Raw genomic sequence first — 20,659 nt, 5'->3', positions numbered from 1 at the left:
AAACTTAACAAACTTCTTTCTTCATGGCCTAAACTCAACCAAAGCATCAGAGCAGAGAAATGTCTTTTTTTCTCCCCCATCTGCTGTCAACAGGAGCGGGGGCTGCAGCAGACTCGCGCCCGTGTGGGCTCAAGCCTCATACAAGCCGGGTTCAGCCGCGCTGAGCGGAGCGGGGAGGGGGAAAAAGTGTAGCCTACCGGTATTTCTTCTACTCTGTGGGACGGTAGATCTCCCATAACGGAGGGGGGGAGAAAGCAAGTGGGACAGATCTGCCCAGTCCCTGAGCAGCGCACGTTTCACAGACAGGCGCACAGTGTAAACAACGTCACCGGTTCAGCACCATGGATAGCGGGGGGGAGGGGGGGTCCGAACCGTCCCTGTGCTGGTGCTAACCTGGTGCTAAACCTGCCGAAGCTAACGTTAGCTAGCTACCGTAACTGGCTAGCGGTGTGTAATAGAGAGCAGTAACTGCAGCTGAAGTACAGGGGAAAAGAGGCAGAGTGCAGTAACTGTAGTTACTGCGGTTTGGCTCAGTTTTGAGAGTGATTTTGTAGTTACTGCAATTTTTCATACCTCATATTTCGAAAACTGAGCAACATTGACCGCTGAAAATTTTACACATGATAAAACATTTATTGACAAGTTCAATTTCACAAAAAAATCAATTTCGAATTTTCGGTAGTTACTGCGGTCTGGCTTAGCAGGGCAACTGCGGTCCGACAGCAACGGGACCGGTAATGACAAACTCACGTAAGCTACTGCTTCTCTAGGAAAGAGCAGAGCAGACACGTACAGTAAACATAGTAGCTACTTGTTCTTCTCAACCAGAGTACCAGTACTAACACATAGCGAAGTGGATAGGGAAGTGGATTGTTCAACAATTCACAACAGCACTTCCACACACTAGATCCAGCGCAAAATAAGGTGAATAGGCCGTGGTGTGATGTTTTACTCTGAAAGGGTCCAGATAACCCCGCCCCCTCATTTGAATATTGCAGCATGAAATAAAAGAGGAGAGAAATAAATGTGACGTTAGGAAATAAAAGTCGCCGGAAATAAATAAATGTGATGCTATGAAATAAAAGTCCCCAGAAATAAATAAATGTGACGTTAGGAAATAAAAGTAACCGGAAATAAATAAATGTGACATTAGGAAATAAAAGTATCTGGAAATAAATAAATGAGGCGTTAGAAAATAAAAGTCTCCTGGAAAAATAAAAATGTTGTTTTTAAAATAAAAATATATGTATTTATATTTCATTTATATCTATTTATCATCCTATTTATTTAATTCGGGACTCATTTCATGGCTATATTTATTTATTTATTTATTTATTCATTTATTTCATTATGACTAAAATGGCTTTCCATATAAAAGACGTAAAACGTGTCTAAAAACAAGCTACTTTTTTATGTGATGAGTCTTATTTTAAGTAGAATGAGATTGTTTTTGACTAGAAATAAGACACATTTTCTTGGTAATATTTTGAGTTTTTGCAGTGTAGTTGCTGCACACATAGATAATTATGGTTATATTGACTTGGACCTTTATTTAAAAGTATTTTTTATGCAGTAACAAACAATTAAGCTACAACTTATAATTTCTTACGTCATTGTAGCATCATATGATTTGGTCACATGTCAATCTGAACAATGTCGGACATGTGGAGGCTGTCAGTAAGAAGTTTTTGACCACCCGTTTTGTTTTAAGGACTTAAAGTTACTAATTTTCGTTAATTAGGTGGTGTTTTTATTAACTTTGGAATTTATTATTAATATTCAACTAAGTTTTGTCATCGTTTCCCACTTCTTTTAGAAAGTAAACCTTTTTTAAATAAGTAAAAAGTCGACTTTTTTTGTCTTTTTTGAGATGATACTCATCGTCATGTTGAACTCTGAACTCAAAACAGCACCAGGAGCGTTTTTACTCACCTGAAACAGCCTTTTTAAATGCTATTCTAACACCTTTCCCCTGTTCGCCTGTCTGCATTTGTATAATTTATAGCGTCTCACCTGTGTCGATGATCGTCGGCCACGTTTTGATGTTGACAGAAGCTGCGGCTTCTTTAGAGCGCAGAGTCCTCATTAAGTTCTGAGTGGTGAGGATACAGGCGGCTTTACTCACCTGGTGACAAAACAGACACAGAGTCAGAGTCAGGAAAACGTTATGAGATCCAACACTGCGATCTCTTTGGACAAAACAAGAAATATATAGTAAAATATAAGAATAAATACACTGCAAAAACTCAAAATCTTTCCAAGAATATTTGTCTTATTTCTTGTCAAAATGTCTCATTTCTAGTCAAAACTAAACTCGTTTCACTTAAAATAAGACTCATCACCTAAAAATTAACTTGTTTCAAACTAATTTTCACTTGAAATAAGTAGAAAAATCTGCCAGTTTTTTGTGCTTGTAATAAGGAAGAAAAACTTGCTCCACTGTCAGATTTTTCTACTTATTTCAAGTGAAAATCAGCTTGAAAGAAGTAAAAAGTGTCTAAAAACAAGCTACTTTTTAAATGTGATGAGTCTTATTTTAAGTGTAATGAGATTTGTTTTGACTAGAAATTACATTTTGACTAGAAATAGGACAAATATTCTTGGTAAGATTTTGAGTTTTTGCAGTGTAAGTATACGAATAAAAATGCACAGCGTTAAAGTGAAAACATGATTCATTTAAAAAAAGTAGAAGCTGCTAAAAACTTGTCAAAAACTAAATAATTGACATCTCATAGTCTCATACAACATGATTTATCTTCCTATCCACCTTTTTCCGAACGTCAAAAACGTAAGCCGGTTTTGCCGGTTTTTTTCTCTTCCGGTGGAATTTTATATTTACGTTTCCATGGTTTCAGTAGTCGCGGTAAATGCATGGATTTTTTGTTTTTTTTTTCCAATGAAAATCTGTAAAACGCATGGATCATCACACCAGCTTTTAACAGTGGATACCACACAAACTGACCTTCGTGTTAAAAGCCAGCGTTAATAGATCCATGCGTTTACCGCAACTATGACAACGACTGAAAACCATGGAAATGTAAACGTACAATTCCACCAGAAATGCAAAACCGCCTTATTCCGGTTTTGACCATAGATGACGTTCGGAAACTTGTGGATAGTTTGACTGATGATGATTTCTTCACTGCAAAAACTCAAAATCTTTCCAAGAATATTTGTCTTATTTCTTGTCAAAATGTCTAATTTCTAGTCAAAACTAATCTCTTTCCACTTAAAATAAGACTCAGCACCTAAAAATTAACTTGTTTTTAGATCATTTTCACTTGTTTCAAACAAATTTTCACTTGAAATAAGTAGAAAAATCTGCCAGTGAAAGCAAGTTTTTTTGTGCTTGTAATAAGAAAGAAAAACTTGCTCCACTATCAGATTTTTCTACTAATTTCAAGTGAAAATATGTTTGAAAAAAGTCAAAAATGTCTTAAAAACAAGCTACTTTTTAATGTGATGAGTCTTATTTTAAGTATAATGAGATTTGTTTTGACTAGAAATGACATTTTGACTAGAAATAAGACAAATATTCTTGGTAAGACATTTGAGTTTTTGCAGTGTTTAGTGGTAAACTGAACTTTTGTTTTTTTTTTTAGAAAAGATGGAAAACAGGAACATTTAGTGACCTTATCTTCACTTTGAGTCTGGTTCTGGTTGAGCTGCAGTTCTTATGTTGGGACAAACACACGCACACACTCCCACTTACATCAATGATCATACGGACGGTCGGCAACGTGGCCCCCAGGTTCTGAGGGTGAGGCGGTCGGACGTTGACAGGGACACAACCAGCGTAGAGACAACCGTAGAAGGCCGCGATCAGATCGATGCCTGAGAGGAAGATGGAGTAAAAAAATATATATATATTAAGAAAAAAAAATCTTCCATGAGTCACAATAATGAATCTCAGTGGGAGTTGGAGTGATGACAGGAAGCTGAACCGACCCGGAGGATACAGCAGCACCACGTTCTCTCCGGTGTTGATGCTTCCTTTCTCTGTGAGCGCTGCAGCGATCTTCTCCGCTCGCTTATGAAGCTGCACGCAGGACGCCGTGCTCACCGGTACGCCCTGTATGACAGGAGGAGAGGGAGGAAGGTGTGGTCAGTGCTGCAACACCCAGAGAGTTTCTACTTTCTTGTGCATTAAAGTTAAAGTACAGCTGGGAAAATAAGTTTGAACATATCAACCAGTCTGCCATCCAGTCTTCCCATTAAGCTGATCAGCAGACTTGGCGTGCTCAACTCCACGTATGAACAAGTAAATCGGGTGCCAGTCCGAAAAAATCAAAGTACAAAAAAAAGGTTGTGACAGCACTCACTTTCAGTTAAACACTTTTTAATTCATTAAAACTGCTCGGCAGCAAGATACGGACACATTTCGGCAATCAGCCGTCCTCAGCATTACCAGGTCAGTGGGTGTGTCAACTATTTAACACAGAGCCAGCTGATTCCAATCTCCATTCACGTACATACACAGAACATTTATAAGCTAAATACTGTATTGAAAATGTCAGAAAATATTATACAGAAAGATGAAGAACATTATCATGTAAATAACATTAACGAAAATACAATCAAGCACTATATTCATAAAAAATCGACAAGTTGTGAATGTGACAACAACACTTGTCCCTACTGTTTGATCCTATTAGACCTATATCCTAGACAGTAATAAAAAAATAAAAAAAAACACACATGGGTCTATATAGTATCCTTATGAATATAGTGCTTGATTGTATTTTCGTTAATGTTATTTACATGATAATGTTCTTCATCTTTCTGTATAATATTTTCTGACAGTTTCAAGACAGTATTTAGCTTATAAATGTACGTGAATGGAGATTGTAATTTGTGTTAAATAGTTGACACACCCACTGACCTGGTAACGCTGAGGACGGCTGATTGCCGAAATGTGTCCGTATCTTGCTGCCGAGCAGTTTTAATGAATTAAAAAGTGTTTAACTGAAAGTGAGTGCTGTCACATTCCCATTAAGCTGGTCTGCTCTCCCTGCCTTTCCTCCCACCAGAAGCTTCCTTCTTCAGCTGTTGTTAACATTTCCATGTTTCTCACATTCTCTGTTGTAAACTGTTTTCTTGTCTGTAACAACATCTCTGTCCCGTCTGTCCGTCCTGGGTGAGGGATCCCTCCTCTGTTGCTCACCCTGAGGTTTCTCCTGGTTTTCCCTGTTAAAAGGGTTTTCCATGGAGTTTTTCCTCAGTGGATGTGAGGGTCTAAGGACAGAGGATGTTGTTATGATGGGATGTAAAGCCCTTTGAGACAAACTGTTTGTAAAAACGGGCTATACAAATAAAATTGCCTTGGCATCATAATTTTGCTCCGTAAATATATTTCTAAAGAGGCTATTGACATGAAACTTTCACCAGATGTTGGTAACAACCCAAGTAATCCACGCATACAAAGAAATCAAAACATATCTGTCCATGAATGAGTTCAGAAAGTGATCCTGTCTCCTATCAGTTCTCATTAATATCAGCTGCTTTAGTCCTGATTGATGCTGTTAAAAAGGTTTCTCATCACCAAGGTGACACACAAGAAGCATCATCATCATCATGGTTCAAAGCAAAGAGCTCTCTCCAGACCTTCACATCCTTATGTTGATAAAAACACACTGACTGATGGTGTTACAGGTAACAGACGTGTTTCTGAACCCCTGAATGCACCGTGAAGTGAAAACAGAAGAACATCATTGGATCATAAAGCGTCCACGACCAGTACAGGTGCTGCTGCAAGATTTCTGACAGAGTCCACAAAAAAACTCAGAGGAGTTGTCCTCACAGAGCTCAGAGCTTCAGACTGACCTGGAATCAGCAGGTATACTGCAAAAACTCAAAATCTTTCCAAGAATATTTGTCTTATTTCTTGTCAAAATGTCTCAATTTTAGTCAAAACTAATCTCTTTCCACTTAAAATAAGACTCATCACCTAAAAATGAACTTGTTTTTAGATCATTTTCACTTGTTTCAAACAAATTTTCACTTGAAATAAGTAGAAAAATCTGCCAGTGAAAGGAAGTTTTTTGTGCTTGTAATAAGAAAGAAAAACTTGCTCCACTATCAGATTTTTCTACTTATTTAAAGTGGAAAATTTGCTTGAAAAAAGTAAAACGTGTCTAAAAACAAGCTGCTTTTTAAATGTGATGAGTCTTATATTAAGTAGAATTAGATTTATTTTGACTAGAAATGACATTTTGACTAGAAATAAGACAAATATTCTTGGTCAGATACTTGAGTTTTTGCAGTGTAAACAATGAGGAATGACTCAACCATCACGGCCTCTATGCAGCAGCTCAGCATTAGAGACTAATGACGCTGAAACACTTATTTTCCCCCACTGAAACACTGTGTTTCTCAGTGTGGTACCTTTGCATTGAGAAGAACGAAGAGGACGTGATCTGCGTCGGTCTGTGCTCTCCACTGCAGAGCCTCCGTCAGGTACTGATGCTGCAGGAGGAAGAAAACAGCCATTACATCTATATATAAACTGTATATATACATAAATATAATAAACATCCCAACGTGTCCTTAAATACAATCATATCCATGAAGGGTTTCGTGCTGATGGAAGAACTTAGACCTAAATAAAACAAAATAAAGTGGCTCTCAGAGACTTGATGACCTCAGCCAGCAGCTGTCGGACATAAACTGTGTCTCGCCAACGTGCAAACAATTTACATCCAACACTCAAGAGGAGCCAATCCAGCTTTTACAATAATGAACAATAAGTCAGGAAGTGAGAGGGACGTCTGCAGCAGAACAAGGTGCAGGGCAGCTACAGAACACAGGGTGCAGGTCTTAAATCAACACAATTACAAAAAAGCAAGAATAAACATGCAACATTTTGTGTCACATCACAGAAAATTAAAACCACAATAGTCTATAGATTAGAGCAGGATGAGAGTGGACGGGGTGAGGAGGGAGGGGGGGGGGGGGGGGGGGTGTGACTCTTACCATCACAGTGGGCCACATACAGAGCTACATCCAGATGGGACGAGAGCAGAGAGAGAGAAGAAGTCCAGGTTTGTGGTTTTACACCAACAGATCTGAGCTGCAGCCGAGCTCATCACGGACTGAACTAACTATCTATTCACCACCATACACTGCAAAAACTCAAAATCTTACCAGGAATATTTGTCTTATTTCTAGTCAAAATGTAATTTCTAGTTAGAACAAATCTCATTCTACTTAAAATAAGACTCCTCACATAAAAAGCAGCTTGTTTTTAGACACTTTTTACTTCTTTCAAGCAGATTTTCACTTGAAATAAGTAGAAAAATCTGACAGTGGAGCAAGTTTTTCTTTCTTATTACAAGCACAAAAAACATGTTTTCACTGGCAGATTTTTCTACTTATTTCAAGTGAAAATTAGTTTGAAACAAATGAAAATTATTTCAAAACAAGTTCATTTTTAGGTGATGAGTCTTATTTTAAGTGAAACGAGTTTAGTTTTGATTAGAAATTAGACAGTTTGACAAGAAATAAGACAAATATTCTTGGAAAGATTTTGAGTTTTTGCAGTGTAACAACACTTTGTGTCCTGCTGCGTTCATTAAACCCGTTTGTAATAGTGGGGAATGAGGTAAAAAAAAAGTTCACATCGTCACAAAGCGTCGTCAGAGAGTTAGAGGTTAGGTTTTGCACAAAAAAAAGAAAGAGAATGAAATTTTATTTTTTACCATTATGTCCCCTGTTCTTGGTGTGAATCTGCAGCTTTGCCCTCTGATTGTTATATTTGAGATTTCTGACCCCTCACTTGCACTAAACTTTTTTGAGATAGGCCTTCTGAATTTTAGGTCTTCATTAAATGTAAGCCATAATCATTACAAGTAAAAGAAATGAAATAAATAAAGCCATAAAATGTTCCATTCTGTGCGTAATGGATCTATATATAATGTATTAGTTTCAATATTTTAAATTGAATTACTGATATAAATCAACTTTTCCATGACATTCTAATTTATTGAGATGCAGCTGTATGTGAATAAATTGCATTTCTGTGACTGAAAAAACACCATGTACAGGAGAAAACTACCTTCCTGACGAGGTCCTGGTCTTCGATCATGCCCAGGTCTCTTCCCGCCGCCTGAGCGATCCGCTTCCCCGCCACCAGGTTTCCCACCATGACGGAGGCAGGACCGACGCCGACTACACGACACAGAGGAGACAGAACATTTACAGACTTTAGAAACTGACCGCAGTCTAATCATAATGTAGTAAGACCACGTTTGACCACGTTTGACCACATTTGATCACGTTTGACCACATTTAACAACGTTTGACCTAGTGTTGTAGTCAAGACCACCTAACCCGAGACCAAGACAAGGCCGAGACCAGAGTATACCGAGACCAAGACAAGACCAAGACTTTCAGGGGCCGAGACCAAGACAAGACCAAGACCAAACAGAAGAATTATAGTCTATTTGTCATATTGAAAAATAAATGTATTTCAAACTGTTGGTAAAGCCACCCAGCCTGTAGAAGTACTTAACCCTTTTTACATGGTGCTTTCAAAAGCAGCAATGATGCTCTTACAACCAATGTATGAAGAACAACACTTGAAAGGTGATTCTCTGATGAAAAAAAAAAATACTGTAGCCTACATGATTTTTTTGTTGTCATTTTTCTTAAAATGATTCAAGTCCCCCCCCCTCTCTCTTTCTCTTTCTCCCCCCCTCTCTCTTTCTCTTCCCCCCCCCCCCCCCTCTCTCTTTCTCTCTCTCCCCCCTCTCTCTTTGTGTGTGTGCAGCTACAGCTTAAATTAACTGGGAAGAAAAGACGCTCCGCCATAACATATAGTTACATTCGCTGGCGGCTGGGGCGACGTCAAACTTTTACCGTCACCTGGTGTGGGTTGAATAAGAAAATTGAATGATTGATTACTTTGACGGCATCTCTGCCACAACTGGTGCCTTCCTTTCTCCCTCTTTATCTCCTCTCTGACACGTAGGTGGCAGCGTAAACACTTTAAAAATAAAATACCGTATTGTTACATTTTAATTCGGGAAGTTCTTGCGGTTTAAAAAAAAAATCACAGCAGCTGTGGTCTCGGCTGATCTTGACAAAAAATCCCGAGACCAGCTCGACCGAGACCGAGACAAGACCGAGTAAAAATGCAGTCGAGACCGAGACGAGACCAAGACCTTGAAAATGCGGTCTCGAGACCGGTCTCGAGACCAAGACCATTCTCGAGTACTACAACACTAGTTTGACCACATTTGACCACGTTTGACCACGTTTGACCACGTTTGACCACGTTTGACCACGTTTGACCACGTTTGACCACGTTTGACCACGTTTGACCACATTTGACCACATTTGATCACGTTTGACCACGTTTGACCACATTTGACCACATTTGATCACGTTTGACCACATTTGACCATGTTTGACCACATGTGACCATGTGTGTACAGTACCTGGCTGCTTCTGGCGAGGCTTGGGCAGGTTGGTGACACACGTGTGCGGACACATGAGGATGTTGCAGGGGTGCAGGTTTCCGTCCAGGAAGAACTGCTTGGCGTCAGAGATGTGGATGCCGCCCAGCGGTGTCTTGGGTAACGTGTTGGCCGGCACCAGCGCCAGGCAGTAGAGGCCCACCTGGTGGATGCTGTCGATGGCCTGCACAGGGAAACATGAAGCAACATGAAGAGGACAACTTGAAACGTGCGTCATAGACTCACACATAAACCCGGCCTCGCATTTAAAACACAACCTGCACAGTGAGTTCAATCTTCTCTCTGGACACAGGTTCTTTGTCACAGGGTGTAAAACAAACTGTTATAAAATCAGCCGTAAACAAATCATACATTTGCACAAATCTCTTTGGGTCTGCATCAGTTATTATCTACTTATTCATAGTTCTTAGATTGTTTTATTTGGGGGTTTGTAGTCTAGATATCTTTGTTGGTATTTAGACTTTTTAAAGCTATTTAACTTTGAATAGGATAGAAAATACTTAGAGGGGGTTAGGGGAAACCAACATGAAGATGAAAACGTGTGTTGTAGACTCACACATAAACCCGGCCTCACAGTAACAGCTGATCTCCAAATGCATTTAAAACACAACCTGCACAGTGAGCTGCAGATTTATCACAGGTTTTTAGTCCCAAGGTGCAAAACAAACTGCTTTAAAACCAGTGGTTGCACAAGATTCTTATTTTATGTTTGGTTCTTTATTATGGGTTTTAGTTATTATGTAGTTTAGATATATTTGTTGGTATTTAATACTTATTTAAGCTATTTTACTAATAGTATAGAAAATACTTTATTGTCTCCTATTTGCATCATGCAAAGGGAAAACATCTGTCTTTGCTTCATGTGCAGAAAGTTACATGTGCAAAAAATAGGTGCGATAAAAACAACAATAACACATCCAGTTACTTAATCTAAATTAAATTATTTACTTTTTTACTTTATCTACCACAGAGTTAAAATAAAGTCACCTGAGCCTGGAAACAGATCTCTAGTCCATTATCATAGTGTAACAGCATCAGAGGAGGTGAATACCACCAGAATTTGTTATGTTTATACTTATTTGTGGAAACTAAAAGACTCTTTCACAATAAAAGCCTGTAAAAGAAGAAGATGCTGCTGCTGCTGATTCACCTGAAGCACTCGACTCATCCACTGGAAGCTGTCCTCCTCGCTGGCGTCCGGCCGCTGCTCGGCCACGATCACGACCCTCTCGTCATAAAACACAGTGACTGAAAACACAGCGATCCTGACACACACACACACACACACACACACACACACACACACACACACACACACACACACACACACACACACACACACACACAGAAACAGAAACACACATCAATACACTGCAGGTTGTTCAGAAGATGTGTAAGTCGAAAAGTTTAAATGCAGCATCAAAGAGATAAAAGGAAACATCCAGCTGCTGTTCTCTCTTTGCACCACCAGATGTCAGCGGTGACAAATTTGGATTCACACAGAAGAAGCATTACTATGTTTGTAAATGAATGTAAGGAGCTTTTAACTCTTGTTAGTGAGAATGAACTCTTTGAAAGCAGCTGCACTGATGTGCTGCTTTTAGGGGTTAGGGTTTCCTTCTCTGACAAACACAGCTTGTGTCCAATAGGATTTTAGAAAAAGACCTGAAAGTAACCAGTACTTTTCAGCCTTCCTACAAATTAACTCCAGTAAAAGTAAAAATATTTGTCTTGGAAATGTATTCAAGTAAGAGTAATAAGTACCAAATAAATCTAATACTCAAGTAAAGTACAAATCCTCTGGATATGTTACTGTCCACCACTGCTTACATATGAACTTCTACATAAACGGTCCTCACCTCCCTCTGTACACGGTCTTGACCGGCTCCACGGCCAGAGCGGTGGCCACCAGGTCGTCGGCGTTGTGTCTCCGCCCGCTCACCATCAGCAGCCCCTCGATCTTCCCCACCACAAAGATCAGGCTGCCCTGCACACACACACACACAGAGAGAGAGAGACACACACACACAGTGTTACAGTTGTGCTCATAAGTTTACATACCCTGGAAGATTTTGTAACTGTGTACGATTCATTAAGGAAAACATGAGTGATCAGACAAAACAGATTTCTCTTATTTTAAATAGGATTCAAATTAAAGGGACAACGAGGAGTTTGTATTTGGTTATAAAAAAGTCTCACGTTAATGTGGATGAATCTACGTTACCACTTGTTAATGGACCATTTTAGATAAATATATTGCTTTGTCTCTATCGTTATTTTGTTATTATTAGTGGTGGCGGAAATGCTGGGCGAGCCGACCAGCGTTTCTTTACTTTCGGTGATTCCACTTCAGTGAAATACGTATTTATGAAAGACATATTTGATTTTTGATCATAAAAAGCCAAATAAGTTACACACTGGGGCTTTAAACTGTTGAGACATCCCAAAATAACACAATCATTTAAAAAAAAATTGATCATCAGAGAGTCTGACCAACAAATTTTTGATGGTACCAGACCGTGGCTTGGTATCAACAGAACCCCCAGTTTCCACTTTTATGAGAGCTTGAACACTGCTGATTGGCTTTGTCAAGTCTTTCTATATTTTCTGTTTTATAAAGTTGAACAGCCTCCTCTCTCAGGACTTTTGACACTTCTTTTGTTTTCCCCACGGCTCAGAATCCAGCAATGGATGAAATGTGCAGGCGTAAACGTTTGTTCAAACACAGTTGTGTGATAATAAATGGCTTCACCACTAACTCTGAATAAAAAAGGTTTTGTTGCATTATCAATTATATTTTCTGAAATGTAGCCAGTATTTCACAAATTCTGCCAGGGTATGTAAACTTTTAAAGATCATTTTCCATGAAGCTCTTCTTCTACTTCTACTTACTGGGCCGACAAAACCCAGGAGTCCTGAGCGCACAAACGGGATCTCTCCGATGGGAACTCCATTAGAGTTGACTGGTATCACCTGATCACCACACACACACACACACACACAGACACACACACACACACACACACAGACACACACAAGACAAAACAGAAGAAGAAATTAGCCGCCGCTCTGCTCTGCTGCACTGCAAAAAATCAAACATCTTACCAAGAATATTTGTCTTATTTCTAGTCAAAACAAATCTCATTACACTTAAAATAAGACTCATCACATTAAAAAGCAGCTTGTTTTTAGACACTTTTTACTTCTTTCAAGCAGATTTTCATTTGAAATAAGTAGAAAAATCTGATAGTGGAGCAAGTTTTTCTTCCTTATTACAAGCACAAAACACCTGCTTTCACTTGCAGATTTTTCTACTTATTGAGTGAGTGAAAATGTGTTTGAAACAAGTGAAAATGATCTAAAAACAAGTTCATTTTTAGGTGATGAGTCTTATTTAAAGTGGAAAGAGATTAGTTTTGACTAGAAATTAGACATTTTGACAAGAAATAAGACAAATATTCTTGTGTTGTGTTTTGTTGTGTTGTGTAGCTCTCGTACCTCGAAGGTGTTCTTGGTGACTCCAGGCAGACCGTAGTACATGGTGCCTCCGGCCCGAGAGTTGATGATTATCTCTCCGATCTCGTCTGTTTTACACAGCTGAGGAGGCCCGTCAGGCCTAATGATGCACATCAGAGCTGCAGACACACACACACACACACACACACACACACACACACACACACACACACACACACACACACACACACACACATACACACACACACACACACAGATACAGATACACAACATTTAGAAAACACACACACACACAAAACACTTCTCAGCTCAAATTACAAACAGCTTTGTTCTCTTTTCCTCCCATTAACAGCAGTTAGATTTACATTTATACAGAGATTATCCAGAGGCAGAAGATCATGTTTCCTCTATCGTGTTGTAGGTTATATAATAACAGAATATTATTATAAGTTACAACACTTTATATTTAAGTGATTTGAAAACTCTCTGAGGTGCAAAGACGCTACAATGGAGTCTGTTCTTTAACTTGGATAAGGAAAAAAGTTAATAAGTCATGTTTGTCTGTATCAATCAGATCTCTGAATTGATTTGTATTATTATTATGAGTTATCTGCACCTGTGATTATATCTCTGAACTTGTCGGACATGAATGTAGGACATACATGGCGATAGAGCTGCACAAGTGATTATTATATATGGACACTTTTTTAATGTTGTGTCTTCTTGTGTTTTTATATTGTAAAATATAAAACATAATAAAAATGTAAGTCACGCAAAACAAAAACATTTATTTTTATTCATTGTGTCCTGTGGGCATCTGCAGTCTAGGCAGAATAAAAAAACACACACTGCAAAAATCTAATTATTATAGAAACCATGAGCAGTTTGAGTTGATTTTGAATTATTTACAAAGCATTGCATCATTTTTTTCTGTTTTCTTTCCCTCTTTTCTTTTTTCTGACATCCACAACAGACTGCAGCTCTGACTTGTCCCACTCCACTGGGCGTCCCCCAGGGTCCTAGTGCCAGTCGCTGTGCTTCAACTTGCAGAGCCAGGACCCTCTAGCAACCATACATCCCATATATTCCTGTCGTTACCCTCCGTTATACTAGGCCAACAAAATATCTTTGTTCTTGTGAAATCTTCCCAAGAACAAAAACCTCCCTCCCCTTCTCAAACTCCACTGCAGAGGGCTCCAGTTTTCCTTCCTCACCACCTCCCGTACTAAAATAAGGCTTATCATCTTTTAAAACTCTTCTTAAAACTTTCTTTTATCGAGAAGCCTTTGTAAAATGTTTGATATGATGATTTGACTTGATTTTATTTATGTAATTCTTGCTAGCAAGAAGTGCAGAATTTTACATTTAAAGGGATAGTTCACCCAAAATTCACTCATTATCTACTCACCCTCATGTCGACTAAGGGCTGGGAGAAGTTTCAGTTGTATTATTGTTGCTTTTAATTGTTTATTTTTATAGCCTACCTAGTTTTTATAATTGCTGGTGTTTTGTCTTGTGATGTGGACAGCAAAGTAAGAATTTCATTGTCAGGGAAACTCACTTTTCCACTGTACAAATGACAATAAACACTTTTGAACTTGAACTTTTGAACTTTGAACTCAATAGGTGCGTTTCCATCAGCTGTTTAGATGCATCTAGATGTATCGCATCGGAAAATGATGATGGAAACGCCGTGATTCACATTAAAATCCCCTGATTTGCACAAACTGAAATACGCTCGTATGGGCCGGGTTTTGGTTGATGATTCGAATTAAGTGTGACGTAGCCACTTTCACCCCATCTGCTCCCGTGTTTGCAGTTCACTCACAAGACAACATCAGGGTTTCACTACATGTAATTAATTGTGGCACACGCTGCCACGGCAAAATAAAAGCCCCCACACACCTTCATAATGATGTTACTGCACTTCTTCATAGTTCCTCCTCAGTTAAAACCAAACTTATCAACCAGCGCTGCAGCGTTTATCATCAATAGAGTCTGTGGCGGCCACGACTCTCTCTCTCTCTCTCTCTCAAACACACACACGGACAGGTCGCATCATGAAGGTAATAAACATCGCGCTAATGTGTTCAAATCAGACCGTCCGTCCGTCCGGGGGGGCAAAGTCCGTAGATGGAAACACACACGATTCGAATTTCTTTTAATGCGCATTTCCCAGTAATTCAAATCACTTTTGATGGAAACATGGCTATTGTAGAGCCTCGCTGCTGTGTGTTTTTATGATTCCTGTCCTGTCTTTGTTTGCTTCTCTTTTCTTGTGAAGCCTTTTGCAACTTTGTGAAGAAAAGTGCTACAGTACATAAATAAAGTTATTTTTTTTTTCCATCTCATCTTGGATTAATGTTTAGGTTCCTGCAGGATTCTCCAACATCTAACTATAAGAAAACGAGACAACACACTGCGTTTCCATCAGCTGTTTAGATGCATCGAGATGTATCGCATCGGAAAATGATGATGGAAACGCCGTGATTCGAATTAAAATCCCCTGATTCGCACAAAATGAAATACGCTGCTATGGCCGGGTTTTGGTTGATTCGAATGGGATGGAAACAGCTGTATGTGAATTAAGTGTGACGTAGCCACTTTCACCCCGTCTGCTCCCATGTTTGCAGTTCACTCACAAGACAACATCAGGGTTTCTGCACCGCCACGGCAAAATAAAAGCCCCCACACACCTTCATAATGATGTTACTGCACAGTTCTTCATAGTTCCTCCTCAGTAAAAACCAAACTTGTCATCCAGCGTTTATCATTAAAGCAGAAGTAAGTGATATATTTGTGTTAATATAAGTCTTAAATAGTTCTATCTTCCGACAGCAATCACTTCTATAGAGTGTTTGGACTGAAACACGGGTCTCTCAGTCCCTCTGCTCTGCTCTGAGCCCAGGAGAAAACATTTATCGTATCCTACAGTTTTTATCCAATGAGGAGAGAGAACGGCATGCAGGGCTGTGTGTGCAGCCAAGGAACGCCGTGAATGTGGTGACGTAGCGACGAGGACTGTTATGGTGCGTTCAAGGAAACTCGTGTTTTTCCGACCTGTGAAGTCGTACCAGTTCGATCTGGTACGAGTTCACCGGTCGGAAGTTACGAGTGGCCGTTATAGTGACTTTCACCGGTAAAACAGGTCGGAAAAACACGAGTGGGTTGCCTGGAACGCTACAAAGTCGTAAGTTGTGACTTTAAGCTGTAATTTACGATTTCAAAAGCCTGCCTGGAACGCAGCATTAGCCAAAACGACCAGATCGCTTACTTCTGCTTTAATAAAGTCTGTGGCGGGCGAGACTCTCTCTCTCTCTCTCTCTCTCTGTCTGTCGACGGTAATAAACATATGCGCTAAATCGCGCTAACGTGTTCAAATCAGACCGTCAGTCCGTCCGGGGGGGGTGGGGTGCAAAGTCCGTAGATGGAAACACACACGATTCGAATTTCTTTTAATGCGCATTTCCCAGTAATTCGAATCATTTTTGATGGAAACATGGCTACTGTCGCTCATCATCTCTGATGTCAGACTTCTCTTTTGACTCATGCATCTGTCTCCCCCTCTCCCTCTCTATCTCTCCCCCTCTTTCTCTCTCGTTCTCTCTCTCACCTCCGGGCATGACGTGTCCCACATCCTGCACCGTCAGGGCCGAGTTCTTGTCCTCCGTGTTGACTCTGATGACGCCGTGGCTCAGGCCGCCCATGGACAGGACGGCCCGGGCAGGGAGCGGAGCGCCGGGAACGCCGGGTCTATGGAGGGGAGGAGGAGATGGAGATGGAGAGGAGGAGAGGAGAGGAGGAGAGAGGGAGAGGAGAGAGGAGAGGAGAGGAGAGGAGAGGAGAGGAGAGGAGAGGAGAGGAGGAGGGAGGAGAGGAGAGGAGAGGAGAGGAGAGGAGAGGAGAGGAGAGGAGAGGGGAGGAGAGGAGAGGAGAAAAGAGGAGAGGAGAGGAGAGGAGGGGAGGGGAGGATAGAGGAGATGGAGAAGAGGAGGAGAGGAGAGGAGAGGAGTGGAAGAGAGGAGAGGAGAGGAGAGGAGAGGAGAGGAGAGGAGAGGAGAGGAGAGGAGAGGAGAGGAGAGGAGAGGAGAGGAGAGGAGGAGAGGAAGAAGGAGTGAGTAGAGGAACAAGGAGAGAGGAGAGGAGAGGAGGAAGGAGAGAGGAGAGGAGAGAAGAGAAGAGAAGAGAAGAGAGGAGGGAGGAGAGGAGAGAAGAGAAGAGAGGAGAAGAGGAGAGGAGAAGAGAAGAAGAGAAGAGAGGAGAAGAGAAGAGAAGAGAAGAGAAGAGAAGAGAAGAGAAGAGAAGAGAAGAGAGGAGGGAGGAGAGGAGAGAAGAGAAGAGAGGAGAAGAAGCTCAGTCAAACATCAACATCTGTTCTTACAGTTTAAAGCCATTACAGCTAAACCACCGTCCTCATCGTCCTGCTGGAGCAGTAAAGAGCTGAGTCGACCTTGAATGCAGCAGCATCATGTGTGTCATGTTATTTCATATTTTATTAACTTTCAGCTCATGTCCTCTCATTCTCATAAATCTTTCACGGAGAAAATGGACGGTCCCAGATTCGGGAAGATTTTTTTTTTTCAGTTGCTCTTTTGCTGTTTCACTTTTTCCCTTTTTCCCTTTTTCCTTTCCTCGTTCAACAGTTCAACACGAGTCAAAGACAAACCTGCGGATCGCTACTGTCATGGCCTCGGGCGAGGTGGCGCACGGACAGATGACCTCGGGCTTCAGGCCGTGGGACTGGAACACGTTGAGGAAGGCATCGCAGGAAGACACCGACCCTGCAGATAGATAGATAGATAGATAGATAGATAGATAGATAGATAGATAGATAGATAGATAGATAGATAGATAGATAGATAGATAGATAGATAGATAGATAGATAGATAGATAGATAGATAGATAGATAGATAGATAGATAGATAGATAGATAGAAGGAGACCCATAAGGATCAGCTACAATCTTGAAACTGTGGCGGTGGTGTTGTTAAAGGGATAGTTCAACATTTTTAGCAAATTGGCCCATTGCCATAATGATCCAAATCAAACTCATCAAATACACAATCCAACAACTCCACAACGCTCTGGTGGACAAGTTGTGAGCTGCACATTCACCACGCTATGAGATAATAACACAACGTTACCACACAGAGTTGTTTTAGAGGGAAATACAGAGACTGTTGATGAAAAACTGTCCCTGAAGGCAACGTGCATCAGCGGTTTTGCATGAATTTCCCTCTAAAACAACTCTGTCTGGTAACGTTGTGTTATTATCTCATAGCGTGGTGAATGTGCAGCTCACAACTTGTCCACCAGAGCGTTGTGGAGTTGTTGGATTGTGTATTTGATGAGTTTGATGAGGGAAACCAAGAAATCCCATAATGAGCCTCCGTAGCGTAGCTCTGAGCAGCTCACGGCTCTGCTCCGCCGTTCTAAAAACAGCTTGCACCGACAATTAAAGGTAACGAACCTACTGCTATGACTATAGGGATTATGGCAATGGGCTAATTTGCCAAAATGTTGAACTAACGTGACGTGATGCACTCACAGGGGTTAGCACCGTCGGCGACAACGAGCATCCGTAAGGAGGCGAGGCTGGTGTCTCTCTGGTCCCGGTGAGCCATCATGGCCCAGTGGAGGTCACGGCACTTCACCAGAGCGATACGAGCTGCACACAGAGGTCAGAGGTCAAACACAGAGGTCACACAGAGGTCAAACCTTCACCTCACTGCCACGACTCAAACTAAAGGAATAAACCTAGTTCACCTTTGTGGATGTGGACTCTCTGCACCCAGGAGAGCGGACACGCCTTCATCACTGCGTAGGGAACACTGATAGTGTGTATCCTGTTCATCACAGCCTGGAAAACACACACACACACACACAAAATATCATTTATTTAATAATATTTAAAGGGGCAACGAGGAGTTTTGGAAAAGCAAAGTGTTTCCACACTACATTTATGAGCCTCCACGCGCACCGTATAGAATTCTTCGACCGGCGCAAGACCGACTCATGTTTTCATTCATCAAGAATTAAAGTCAGAGGTTCAAAGAGGTTCAGTTACCGTCGTAGTTCCGACCATAAACGGCAATACGCCGGCGTTATTCTCATGAGCATCCGCGAAACCAAAAGTAAGGAAACGCTGGTCGGCTCGCCCAGCATTTCCACCATTAATTAAAATAACAAAATAACGATAGAGACAAAACGATATATTTATCGAAAATGGGCCCATTAACCAATGTGGGTAGCGTAGATTCATCCACATTAACATGAGACTTTTTTATAACCAAATAGAAACTCCTCGTTGTCCCTTTAATTATATTAATATATTAATATTTAATCATATTTATTTCCCCATTGTGATGAAACCTCACGTTATTACAGTGAAACAAAGAGACGGCCGTCTGCCTGACTGCACCTGAATGCAACACCAGTGCCTCCGTCCTTCCTCACACTACACAGTGGTGACAGTTTTAACAGGCCGAGCCCACAGCTCCGCTCAGTTTCCATGGTTACCTACGGTCACGATGCAACATGGCCGCCTCGGTTCGGTGCGTCGCCCACTTATGTATTTGTAACGACTTGTAACAACTCATTCTAAGGAACCAGAAAGCTTTCATTTGTATGCAGCTGTGATTCACCTTCAGTGAAATACGGATTTATGAAAGACATGTTTGATTTTTGATAATAAAAAGACAAATAAGTTACACACTGCGGCTTTAAATAATATAAAATATTGGATCATTACAGCAACAGAAATAACAAAATAACTGCACAAACATTTCTGATGCAGGACAAAAAAAAAGAGAAAAAAAACAAGAAACGTAAAGTGAATCTCCACCTAATGCACTTATATACAAACAGTGTGTGTGTGTGTGTGTGTGTGTGTGTGTGTGTGTGTGTGTGTGTGTGTGTGTGTGTGTGCTCACCACCAGCACGCCGTGCCACAGGCCCATGTCCTTCTTAAAGTCCAGGACGTTCACCAGAGTTTCCCCTGAAAGTGACGACAGACAGAGGCAGAGATTAGTGACATCGCTGCTGCTGCTGATGATGATGAAGATGAAGATGAAGATGATGAAGATGATGAAGAGGAACCCAGAGGACGGCGTACGTCCGACGCCGCTGCAGCTCCTCACTCACCTTCACAGTAGTTACAGGCCTGCGTCAGCGCCTGGCAGTGGGTCAACATGGCCACTTTGGACACGGCCACTCCCACCACCGTCCCGTCTTTACTGGCCTTGTACTGGACAGGAGGAAATAAAGAGTTAAACCAGGGAATATACAGGAATCTTGAAGTTAATTTTAATACCTTTTTACACTGCAAAAACTCAAATATCTTACCAAGAATATTTCTTATTTCTAGTCAAAATGTCATTTCTAGTCAAAACAAATCTCATTATGCTTAAAACAAGACTCATCACATTAAAAAGCAGCTTGTTTTTAGACATTTTTCAAAGCTTTCAAGCCTATTTTCACTTGAAATAAGTAGAAAAATCTGACAGTGGAGCAAGTTTTTCTTTCTTATTACAAGCACAAAAAAAACCTGCTTTCACTGGCAGATTTTTCTACTTATTTCAAGTGAAAATTTGTTTGAAACAAGTGAGAATGATCTAAAAACAAGTTGATTTTTAGGTGATGAGTCTTGTTTTAAGTGGAACGATTTGTTTTGACTAGAAATTAGACATTTTGACAAGAAATAAGAC

The 20,659-nt window shown here is 40.6% G+C and overlaps 1 protein-coding gene across 1 annotated transcript in view; it reads right to left on the bottom strand.

Moving 5' to 3' along the window:
• Positions 1-20,659, bottom strand: part of dip2bb (disco-interacting protein 2 homolog Bb) — a 93,508-nt gene that overhangs the window by 13,680 nt on the left and 59,169 nt on the right. The window contains exons 13-28 of the mRNA XM_083972415.1: positions 20,097-20,199; positions 19,886-19,950; positions 18,720-18,813; positions 18,502-18,621; positions 17,620-17,734; positions 16,567-16,706; positions 12,975-13,111; positions 12,369-12,449; positions 11,336-11,463; positions 10,627-10,741; positions 9,438-9,639; positions 8,054-8,166; positions 6,385-6,465; positions 3,949-4,072; positions 3,713-3,834; positions 2,014-2,125 (exon numbers count right to left, since the gene is read on the bottom strand). Coding sequence (XP_083828541.1) covers positions 2,014-2,125; positions 3,713-3,834; positions 3,949-4,072; positions 6,385-6,465; positions 8,054-8,166; positions 9,438-9,639; positions 10,627-10,741; positions 11,336-11,463; positions 12,369-12,449; positions 12,975-13,111; positions 16,567-16,706; positions 17,620-17,734; positions 18,502-18,621; positions 18,720-18,813; positions 19,886-19,950; positions 20,097-20,199 — 1,852 coding nt within the window. The remainder of the gene's footprint in view (positions 1-2,013; positions 2,126-3,712; positions 3,835-3,948; positions 4,073-6,384; positions 6,466-8,053; positions 8,167-9,437; positions 9,640-10,626; positions 10,742-11,335; positions 11,464-12,368; positions 12,450-12,974; positions 13,112-16,566; positions 16,707-17,619; positions 17,735-18,501; positions 18,622-18,719; positions 18,814-19,885; positions 19,951-20,096; positions 20,200-20,659) is intronic.

The sequence above is a fragment of the Trachurus trachurus genome (assembly GCF_905171665.1).
Source record: "Trachurus trachurus genome assembly, chromosome: 5".
Lineage (NCBI taxonomy): Eukaryota > Metazoa > Chordata > Actinopteri > Carangiformes > Carangidae > Trachurus > Trachurus trachurus.
The sequence above is the reverse complement of the archived record's forward strand: the minus strand, read 5'-3'. Positions and strand labels throughout refer to the sequence as shown.